Source organism: Gadus macrocephalus, chromosome 7 (genome assembly GCF_031168955.1).
Source record: "Gadus macrocephalus chromosome 7, ASM3116895v1".
Lineage (NCBI taxonomy): Eukaryota > Metazoa > Chordata > Actinopteri > Gadiformes > Gadidae > Gadus > Gadus macrocephalus.
The window spans coordinates 11,675,958-11,687,935 of record NC_082388.1 but is presented as its reverse complement, the minus strand read 5'-3'; the positions used below and the strand labels follow the sequence as shown (position 1 = coordinate 11,687,935).

General features: G+C 48.1%; 1 protein-coding gene across 1 annotated transcript in view; it reads left to right on the top strand.

The window, feature by feature from the left end:
- Positions 1-3,365: 3,365 nt before the first annotated feature.
- Positions 3,366-11,978, top strand: part of LOC132461564 (voltage-gated potassium channel subunit beta-3) — a 26,231-nt gene continuing 17,618 nt past the window's right edge. Inside the window, 2 exon segments of the mRNA XM_060056752.1 lie at positions 3,366-4,927; positions 4,929-5,075. Of these exon segments, the coding sequence (XP_059912735.1) occupies positions 4,848-4,927; positions 4,929-5,075 (227 nt within the window). The 5' untranslated portion in view covers positions 3,366-4,847.

Here is an 11,978-nt window from a genome sequence, read left to right as displayed (position 1 = left end):
GTTCAGTGTCGTTTAAAAAAAATCTCTGGCAGCCTATATACCATATGCATTTTATCAGAAGATTTGTTTACATATAATTCAAACGATATAATCTACTATGTAACCTATATAATCTAAACTGTTAGATTATAAAACATGCATCAAAAAACATCCATAACACACCAATATTTCCCTTGTGAAAAATGCTAGAAAGGCTAAGCTACAAAAACATAGCTTGAACTTCCATCCACACGGATTCAGATCACAGGCCCATGTCCGTACAAACAAATGCAGACGGAAACCATTTGCACTCAGCTTTGTCCTTCGCACATGAACAGAGCTTCTTCCCGCTCCTCACGAGACGAGCCGATGAAGAGCAGGCACACGGGACGTGCCCGTGTCTTGTGTTATCTGCCCCGGGAGACCCATACAGCGAGAGCCAGCACGGAGCCTTAATGGCTGCTTTTACTCTCATGTGCAGATTTCTAATTGGCGAGTGGCGCCGTCGTCGTTAATCCCTTCTACCAGGCCCTGGCCGCGTGGTTTAAACACGCCTAATAGCGTCTTAATGGAATAATGAGCGATATTAGATGAGGTCAGATAGGATATTGGTAGGCTATTGTAGGCCTAATAAACAAAATGCACTCAGTGAAATTAGCAGGTGGCGTGGCCGGGACAGCTCGTAAACGGCTTTACAGTGGAGTCAGCATGGCGTTTTATTAGGAGGATGATAAATTGCCGACCTGGCAACAACAGCAATATCTATCCTATCTAGACTGTGGTCATGTCCTGCTCTCTGCGGTTGAACAACAATAACGGTGTCAGGGCAGATGGTGTAGAGGTGAAGTTATTTGACTCCAGGCCAAAAGGTACGGGGTTCCATCTTCTACGTCTACCTGTCCTATCCACTATCTGCTCCTTAATGTATCTGAATGGCAATGTAAGTCACTTTGGATATAATCGTCTGATAAATAATGAAAATTGTGAGGAGAAGAGTTGGCAGCAGCTGGCTCAACAGGGCCTAGCGTGTCGATGGCGTCCTTGGATACAACTCTTACATGTCGCCGATCATGGATGTTGCTATGGTTACCAGTTATTATTTAGCTCCAGGTTGTGCAGCTGGGCCAACGGGTGGCGGGTTCACCCGTTGACACTGATACACGATGAAGGTTCGTTGGCTTTGAGGGGTTCAACAGGGGGCCAATTAAATTAAAATATGGACTGCAATATATGGGCAATTCTGATGCATATTCTACTTTTCAATTGTGTGCTGGGGTTCATATACACTACATTTGTCTGTGAGTGAGTGTGTGTGTGTGTGTGTGTGTGTGTGTGTGTGTGTGTGTGTGTGTGTGTGTGTGTGTGTGTGTGTGTGTGTGTGTGTGTGTGTGTGTGTGTGTGTGTAGTGTGTGTGTGTGTGTGTGTGTGTGTGTGTGTGTGTGTGTGTGTGTGTGCTTGCATGTGGGACAATGTGTTCATGACATGAGTGTGTGTGTTTGTGTGAGCAAGACAATGAGGTCATGGCAAGGCTGTGTGTGTATGAGTAAGAGAGTGTTCATGACATAATGGTGTGTGTATGTGTGTATGGGTGCATGCTTGCATGCAAATACATGTGGTATCAGATGTTTGACTCTTTACTCCCTCCATATGGGTAACAACTATTGTAATTAGCCAACAGCACCAAGGATAATCACAGCAGAAAGAAGAGAAGAATGGACGTGAGGTTATAGGTTGAGTCATGTTGTGCGCAGTGACTCAAAGGGCTACACAGGACCAAACTCACACAAGATGTGAGGACACCTCCTCCACACGGCAACAAGACGGGACAGCCATGCTGGGCCCCTTTGGCACCAGAAAGAGAGGGCTCATGCGTCAAGCCTCCAGTAGGCTAAGGCTGAACTTCTGCATTGACAGGCTCTAGGTAGGACCCTGGGTCTGGACTCTGGTGCGGGCGCTAAGGGGCCTGCGTCGGTGGCTGTGACACGTGGTCTGCCAAAAGTCGCCAAATGCCACTGGTTCAGTGACATCTGTTGATCTTCAGAACGCGACGTCAATGTGTGGTACGAGTGAATGCAATGACCTGCTCGACACATAAACACATTCGGCAGGAGGGACGCAGTGAGCGACGTGGCTACATTTATGAAGAGGTGTAAGCATGTAAGCTATGGGCTGTGTGGCTCTGTGCGGGACGGTGACGTACAGTGTTGGTCTACGAACAGTGTAGGTCTACGTACGGTGTGGATCTACGTCAGGGTGTAGATCTACACCAGGGTGTAGATCTATGTACGGAGTAGATCTATGCCAGGGTGTAGGTCTACGTACGGTGTAGGTCTACGTACGGTGTAGATCTACGTACGGTGCAGGCCTACACACGGTATACCCACACATATACCCATACACCCGTACGTAGGTCAACACCGTACGTAGATAAGTCGATTCATGAACGGTGAGGATCTACGTACGGTGTAGATCTACATCAGGTTGTAGATCTATGCACAGTGTAGATCTGCTTACGGTGTAGATCTACGTCAGGGTGTAGATCTACATCAGGACGTAAATCTATGTACAGTGTAGAGGTCTACATACGGTCCCGGCCTATGTATGGTGTAGGCCTGTGTCTATTCTATTCTATACAGTGGCTATCCGATGCAGTAGTCTGATGGTAGACTGGTACAGCGTTGGTGTAGATTGTACCCAGGTAAACGTGGACTAAAATACAGAATTATCTTAAAAGCATACAGCAATCATCTGAAATGCCACCTGCACCATTACGTTTGAGTAGTTTTGAGAGATGAACGCCACCTAGAGATCTGCATGCTGTCAGCCTTTAGCTGTGGTTAATCTGAGGTAAAAGCCTGTGTGTTCAGGCAGGTCAATATAATCAGGTGTAAAGTGGGCGATGGCGGACGGCCTGATGAGTGTTTGGAAAGTGTTTGTCTCTCGCTTTGTAAATGTCACAGCCATTGGCACGCTTGTGTGTGTCAGATTCTGCGAAACAATTAGGGAGCACAACCCTGATATCGCTTTAATATCATACCAGCCAAATTTTTTCCCTCTTTATTCGATTTTCTTCCCTCTCAAAAAACATAGCAGGTGTATTTTCGTAAGGCCTACTGTATAGGCTTAATGCAGATAGGACAGATAAGGAAATAATATCTATGTTGCTGAGATTGAGAATATAATATATATTTATTTGTATCCAGATATTTTAGTGTAATGGCGGTAAAGGCGCATGCATGTGTAGTCCTCTGATGTATATGTACACATCAAACCCGAGAAAGACGACAGACAGCAATGGAAGGGAGAGAGAGAGAGAGAGAGAGAGAGAGAGAGAGAGAAAGAATTACCCCCTTTGAATGTTTGAGTGTGAGCCTGAGAGAGCAAGATAGAGCAAGCTAGAGAAGGAACGAGAGAGAGAGAGACGCAAGCACGCACGCACGCACACACACACACACACACACGCACGCACGCACGCACACACACGCACACGCACGCGCGCGCGCACACACACACACACACACACACACACACACACACACACACACACACACACACACACACACACACACACACACACACACACACACAGTGAGAGGGAGAGAGAGAGAAATAGAGGGGGTTAGAGAGCGCCTTTAACACCCCCACTTTGTGTGTGTCGTGAAAAAATGTCCTATACTGCAAGGAAAGCCAAGGCAGTGGCAGAATAGCCACTAACGAAACCCTCCCACGAGAGAGAGAGCCAGGAGAAAGCGCGGGTCCTCAGTTGGTCGACTGCAGCTATTTATTTATTTTTGCTCGTAGCCTATGCCGGGATTTTGCAAACGAATTCGAACGTGACGCGATACATGCCTGGCAATAATAAACAGCCATCGCACGGGTCGCCGCTGTGCCGCTGACTGTATGAACAGCTGAAGGTAATTCATTAATTTCGCAAACGGACATTGCAGTTGCATCCTTTTTTCCCCCACCATCCATTGCACATTGCACGATATTAAGCAATGCATCGCTGGAATTTGACAGTGTTGAATGCGAATTGATCAGCAGTAGTCCCTCTACTCAGACCGATCCATGGATTGACAAGAAACATTTTCAACAGAATAGACCGCGGAACGGCTGATTGAAGTTTGCGTCCAACATGCATTTCCCCGGGAGCAGCGAGGAGGACTCCTGGAGCGGTTCTTGTTGTGTCTTTGCTGCGGCGGTGCAATCCGCGGCTCTCCGGCTCACCGAGACAGAGATAAGTCACCTCAGCTAAACAGACCCTCACAACGGCTTCACAGATCAACACAAGCCATATGATCCACAGCACCTCCACTGTGCATGTGAGAGAGAGAGGGCGAGGTAGCCAACCACCAACCGGGTGGACACTGAATTTGTGCACCAAAGGAGCTGTGTTTTTTTGGCGCTTTTAAAAATATAACAACGGCACCATTCCAAAAAAAACATCAGCGGACCACTGGGAACACACAGTCATCCCGGCGATTTTTTGGTTTGTTGGAGGATTGCCCCGATGTGTCCGTTGAGCACGAGACGCCCGAGAGCCGTTCCCGCCGTTCCCAGACAGCAGAGGCAGCAGACGGTGGCTCTGCGTGTGTCAGGTTAGGGCCCCTCGGATCCCGCCCTATGCACCCCAACTCCATGCCAGCGACACTTAGCCGCCCTGCTTGAGCACTTTGTCAGAACAGCATCACCGCTACAGAGACACACTGCGGGGGACCGAGCATTCATAAAAAGGCTTTAAGTGCTGATTAAATCTCTCTCACCGGGTACAACCACACCCACCACACCCACCACCACCACTACCAGACCAACCACCACCACCACCACCACCACCACCGCCACCGCCAGCCTACCACCCCAGCGGCAGGATGCAGGTGTCCTTCGCCTGCACGGAGCACAACCTGAAGAGCCGGAGCGAGGACCGGCTGTGTGGCCTCCGGACGGCCCCCCCCGCCCGGGGGAGGGGGGCAGGGCAACAACGGGAACTACATCTCCCAGGGCTCGGCCAAGCTGAGGGACGCGCCCGGGTCCCGCCCCACACAGGGCCACGCCCACATGAAGGAGGCCATCGGGCGCCACAGCAGCATGAAGTACAGGTGAGTGTGTGAGACCGGACCCCCCCCAACACACACACACACACACACACGCACAGACACACACACACACACACGAACACACACGCATGCACGCACACGCAGACACACACACGCACCACCGCACACACACAGACACACAGACACACACACACACACACACACACACACACACACACACACACACACACATACACACACACACACACACACACCCTGGCTTGACGCAAAATAAACCTTGTTCCAACGGTAGCTGGGTGTCACAGAGCAGCTCTCGTTTTGGTAAGACTAATAATACTAATAACTGCCAGAGCGGGAGGGCGGTTAGCTAGAGCTGGGGCCATTCACCTCCAGCGGATGAATGGTAATGATGAGCTCCCGGGCTGACAGCTCCTCCACTCCTCCCCATGTTCGCATGAAGAGGCGCTCCTCGAACCGCTCTCCCAGAGCCGCTCTCCTAGAGCCAGCCTCCCAGAGCCGCTCTCCTAGAGCCAGCCTCCCAGAGCCGCTCTCCTAGAGCCAGCCTCCCAGAGCCGCTCTCCTAGAGCCAGCCTCCCAGAGCCGCTCTCCCAGAGCCGCTCTCCTAGAGCCAGCCTCCCAGAGCCGCTCTCCTAGAGCCAGCCTCCCAGAGCCGCTCTCCTAGAGCCAGCCTCCCAGAGCCGCTCTCCTAGAGCCAGTCTCCCAGAGCCGCTCTCCCAGAGCCGCTCTCCTAGAGCCAGTCTCCCAGAGCCGCTCTCCTAGAGCCAGCCTCCCAGAGCCGCTCTCCTAGAGCCAGCCTCCCAGAGCCGCTCTCCTAGAGCCAGCCTCCCAGAGCCGCTCTCCTAGAGCCAGTCTCCCAGAGCCGCTCTCCTAGAGCCAGTCTCCCAGAGCCGCTCTCCTAGAGCCAGCCTCCCAGAGCCGCTCTCCTAGAGCCGCTCTCCCAGAGCCGCTCTCCTAGAGCCGCTCTCCTAGAGCCGCTCTCCCAGAGCCGCTCTCCTAGAGCCAGTCTCCTAGAGCCAGTCTCCCAGAGCCGCTCTCCGTGGAGAGCCTCTCCCAGGGGGCCGGGCTGCGTCCCTCTCTGTCCCTCTCCCCTGGTCTTATACTGCAGAACTATGTATGAGGAGTTTCAATGGAAATAGATACATATTAAAACAACTTAGGCCTCCTAGATTATAAGGGTTAGGGTTAGGGTTAGGATAACCCTAGTATGACAAAGGCCATATAGGTCAACCTCTATGGCCTCTATGGTCAACCTCAAAACCAATTAACTATGGATCGATCAAGCTACTAACAACAGGGCAAAACAACTCTATAATGATACCAATAGATTCACTCAATCAATGGTCCTCAAATTGTTTGGTCCTATAGGAAAACCAATAACTATCCTAATGTTTTTGCCAAGCGGCCATGGTGGGGAAACACTGTATTAGCCATAGTAGCATTGTATTAGCCTTAGTAGCATGGTATTAGCTTGGCTAGCATGGTATTAGCCTTGTAACAAGTATGGAACTAGCCTTAGTAGCATGGTATTAGCTTGGCTAGCATAGTATTAGCCTTGGTAACAAGGCTTGTACCCTAGTACCCTACTACTGGCTAGTACCATGCTACCGTGGCACTACCATGGTCCTAGCCTTAGAAACATGGTGTTAGCCTTGGTACCATGGTACTATGGTACAAGCCTTGGTACCATGGTATTAGGTACTAAGGAACAAGCCTTGGTACCAGTGTACTAGCCTTATTACAACTGTACTAGCCATGGTGCCAGAGCATTTGTATGGCAGTAGCTTTGGCTACCATGTTACTAGCCTTGGTACTTATACACAAAAAGAAACCTAGGCATAGGTTTCTTTTAAAATAATGCCCAAAACATAATGAAATGATGATTATTTGAAGGAGAACCCAACCCAAAAACATTTTTACATTGGTTCACGTAAGACGTCTCCCTCTCTAGTTCAAACATGCTAAGCATGCCTAACCTCCTGTTGTTAGATCGGGGGACTGGCTCACCTGATGATCAAGTGTTGAAGCAACACACCGGCCTCCCGCATACTGAAACTGAATGGAAGGAGTGCTTAAAGGGCCCCTGTTTTACCACCAGCTGTGAGTGTGTTCAGCCATTTAAAGTCATTGCAAATTCTGTGACACACTAACATCATAAGTGGGAGAGTCCACCGAGAAGTAAGCTGGATGGATCAGTCTACCAGCCTGCCCAGTGGACCGTACCAACTGGCACGCTTATCTACCCAGCACACATCTAGGCAGACACTCCCATCTGTGATGCCCCGGGGAGGGCAGATTTCTAAACTGACTCATAATGGCTAATAACTCTCACACCTGGGGGTAAAATAGGCCCCTTCAAAGGGGAGCTGGCAGCCCCGCCCCAGGATGAAAGACAACAACTAAAGTGATTTTTAAATGCAGGGTCAGGGGGGTTTGGCTCTCCCCAGAAGAACAAGACGCCTCCACAGCTCAATCAGGTCTTTTTGCTCTGCTCAGTGATTTGGTCTGTGGCGAAAATGAGTTTGGTGAAGACAACTGGGTTTCAGTGAAACAGCGGTGCAGGTGGAAAGAGGTGGAACTCAGTAGGGATACTTTAAAGATTTCCCTTTGTGATGAAGCAAGTGGACTAAACCTCTTTCATGTTGACCTAAATAAGAATAATCAGGTCTCCAATAATAGTCTGTGTGGAATGAGTTCAATAAAGTGTTCCTATCATAATAATGGATACCATATACAATTTTACTACAGCCCATCTTTCCTATACAGCTGTTTTTAAAACAGACTTTATAATCTGTATTAGACTAAATGGGACTACAGTATTTTAAATACAATCAAAATGCTTTGAACATTATATAACATATCGACAAACATGAATACAACTGGGTAAACCATACTGGGAAATGAGAGTAACGATTAATCTATATCCAGTAAAGAAGGGATATAAAAGTAAATATTTCCATTGCCAGGTTTCATCGCTGCTATAAGTCCCTCCCTCACAGAAACGACTGTCAACCAATCGGAGGAGACCACAAGGGCAACGGTACACCACCTGATACCGTAATTGCTGCCATTGAATGAGCTTACAATGCTCAGGGCGAGGTTTTAATGAGACGCCGGTCCTGGTGATCCGGTAGCGGGATAAGAGTGAAATCCAGACGTTCTCTTCCCTCAATTTAGTGTTCACTCAAGAAGCAATTAAAATAAGGGACATGGTTCCAGCAGGAAGGAAAACATGTCTCCAGGTTTAACTCAGGAACAGTAGGAATACACACACAAACGCACGCACACGCACAAACGCACAAGCACAAACGCCAACACACACACATAGATACACGCACACACAAACGCACGCACAGACACAAGAACGCACACGCACAAACGGCAACACACAGGCACAAACACAGACACAAGCACGCACACACACAATCGCACATACACACACACACACACACACACACACACAAATGCACGCACACACATGCGAACACACTAATACAAACACACAACTTGCATACAAAAGACAACCGTCTTTTATACAAATGACAGACACAATGACAACTCGCATGCAAACTTGCAGCACACAGTCTTACAAAACATCCAGACACACACACACACACACACACACACACACACACACACACACACACACACACACACACACACACACACACACACACACACACACACACACACAGCCCTGGAGCATGGATGTATTATAAGCACTGAATAGTAGTGCCGCACCCCTGCCATTCTCCCAGTGAAGCTGCTCACATGCAGGAGGACGACAGTGGCAGCGGCGGCGTGGAGCTCTTTAGTGGAGGGAGACATCACAGAACAGCACAGCGCTCCCTGGATAGACAATAGGAACTTGACAAAGGACAAATATCTTGAATTGTGCAATAACTCTGCAAACTAGGACGGTAAAGAACATTGTGTGGTTAAAACCCTATTTCTGTTGCGTTCACATTCTGTAAACAGATTTAGGGTTGCCAATCAAATCTATGATGGCACATGCTCCCCCAGGCCCACGTCCTCCTGGCCAAGCACCTTCGCAAAAGTGACGTTATTTTCTTTTGACGTATTTCCTGGTGACCAAAACGCTGGCATGTTGCACCATGGAGCAACAGTAGCTGGAGAGTGTTGTCCACACGGGCGGCCAGACGGAGATACGAGGGACATGATGACTGTTGGGGTGAAACGGAGGTACTGGAGGCCATAATGTCACTAAAATGGCAGTGCGACACACAACACAAGGCGCAGAATGGACACTCCCGGGGCGACACCCGAGGTGTGTTTAGGGGCTGGTCTTCCTCCTCTGAAAGCATCACTCCCTGCCATCATTTCCCCCCTCTTTAATGCCACAGATTAGGCGTTGTGACATATTAGAGAGCTCTCGGGAGTGTTTTTGTCATTGTTCCACTCATCAACCCAGGGCGTACGTCTCTCTCTCTCTCTCTCTCTCTCTCTGGTCGCAGGTCATGGCCGATCACAGCTGCTCACCATCATTGACACCAGCATCCCCACACACATGATCTTCATCCAGGCAGCCCACTCCCTCTCTCTCTCTCTCTCTCTCTCTCTCTCTCTCTCTCTCTCTCTCTCTCTCTCTCTCTCTCTCTCTCTCTCTCTCTCTCTCTCTCTCTCTCTCTCTCTCTCTCTCTCTCTCTCTCTGTAACTGGATGGCTCTCTATCTCGTCCAAGTGTAGCTCTGCCTCTTTCCTTTGTCCTTAACCTTCGAATGAAACCATTCGGTCCTGCCATTCTCTTTTATTTCTCACTCTCTCTCTCTCTCTCTCTCTCTCTCTCTCTCTCGCTCTCTCTCTCTCTCTCTCTCTCTGTCTTTCGCTCTCATTCACCTTAACTTGCACCCAAGCTTCTTCCTCTTTCTCTCTCTCTCCCTCTCTCTCTCTCTCTCTCTCTCTCTCTCTCTCTCTCTCTCTCTCTCTCTCTCTCTCTCTCTCTCTCTCTCTCTCTCTCTCTCTCTCTCTCTCACCTTATCTGTACACTAGCAGTTATGTCTGTGATCCATTGTAAATTATCTATATCCTCTGCACTCGGCATGTTTATTTCTGTTCTCCATTCAAACTCGCTCGCTCGCTCTCTCTCTCTCTCTCGCTCTCTCTCTCTCTCTCTCTCTCTCTCTCTCTCTCTCTCTCTCTCTCTCTCTCTCTCTCTCTCTCTCTCTCTCTCTCTCTCTCTCTCTCTCTATGTAGAGAGTAATATGGATCTTTATGTTCTCAGTGGTTTTTCCTACTGCGACCCTGTGTGTTCAGTGGAGGGTTTTTCTATCCCTGCTCTTCAGTGTGGTGCTGGTTGTGCTGCAATATTATTAATGGGTCTTCAACAATGGTGTGTGTGTCTGTGTATGTTTTGTGTGTGTGTGTGTGTGTGTGTGTGTGTGTGTGTGTGTGTGTGTGTGTGTGTGTGTGTGTGTGTGTGTGTGTGTGTCTGTATGTGTGTATGAGTGTGTTTGTGTATGTCTATGTATTAAACCAGTGGTTCCCAACCGTTGCCTTTATGTTTACCTTTAAATTGTCATGAAGACCTTTTGCAGACCACCTCATATGCATGCGGTTAACAATAGATAAATATACATGCAGTGGCCAGGCAGAAAGTCAAAGCACCCCTTTAAAAACCATTATTACTATATTTACATTTACATTTAGGGCATTAGGCAGCCAAAGTGACTTACAATCAGTACATTTGTCAGAAGAAAAATAAACAATATGTTGCTGTCTGTACAGTACTGGTAAGGATGTTCAGAGAACACACAATCGCTAGGTTAACCCATTCCAGTGCTAAGTACTATTTGTAAGTGCAAGGACGTAAACCATACAATAAGTGTGTCTAATAAGTGCCCGGAGGCTATGCAAAGTATAACTGCATGAAAGCCATGGCCAGTTGGAAACAGCAGGAAGAAAAATACAGCAATGATGCTTATAAGCTTATGTATGTTTGAAGGGAACACAAATTAACCCCAAACGGAAATCAATGGAAAACACTATAATGGAAAGCATATGAAGGAATGGACAAAGGTTGTCAAGCCATCATACTTTATTAACTTAAAAACAATATCCATCATTTATTTATTTACAAATACCTATATTATATTTTCTATCATAAGAATTTGTCTATCTTAAGAATGAAATCCCACAAGACACCTGCAGTACCATTGCGTACCACTAGTGGTACGTGTACAACCGGTTGAAAGCACTGGTCTGTATAGGCTTCTCTACTGGTTTAATTGGTTTATTATTCTTTTTCTGGTTGGAATCATATCGGTTTATTGTGATAAACGTGTAACAAACATTGAATATTCCTTATGTGCAATCTAGCTGGTATCAAACAATATTTGAATCATCTCTATCCAAGCTCAAATACAGTGCTCTCGCGTTTGTTTTGTTCTTTTTTCTTCAAGGCTCTCCTCAGCTCTATACAAGCTCTAAAATAGTGCCCTCCTCTGCTCTTTACGAGCTCTAAATCAGTGCTCTCCATGGCTCTATACAAGCTCTAAACCAGGGCTTTCCTCAGCTCAATACAAGCTCTAAACCAGGGCTTTCCTCAGCTCAATACAAGCTCTAAACCAGGGCTTTCCTCAGCTCAATACAAGCTCTAAATCAGTGGTCTCCTCTATTCTACACAAGCTCTAAATCAGTGCTCTCCTCAGCTCTTTACGAGCTTTAAATCCGTGCTCTGCTCAGCTCTTTACAAGCTCTAAATCAATGCTCTGCTCAGCTCCATACGAGCTCTAAACCAGAGCTCTCCTCTGCTCTATACAAGCTCTAAACCAGGGTTTCATCCCCTGATCCGGGATCTCTCAGCCAGCCCTGCTGTACCGGGCTGGCCCGCGTGCAGCAGTGGCTGCTTGGCAGCACTCCAGCACCCCATCACGCGTCTCTATCGTACTGTCAAGCGTTTAAACCGGCG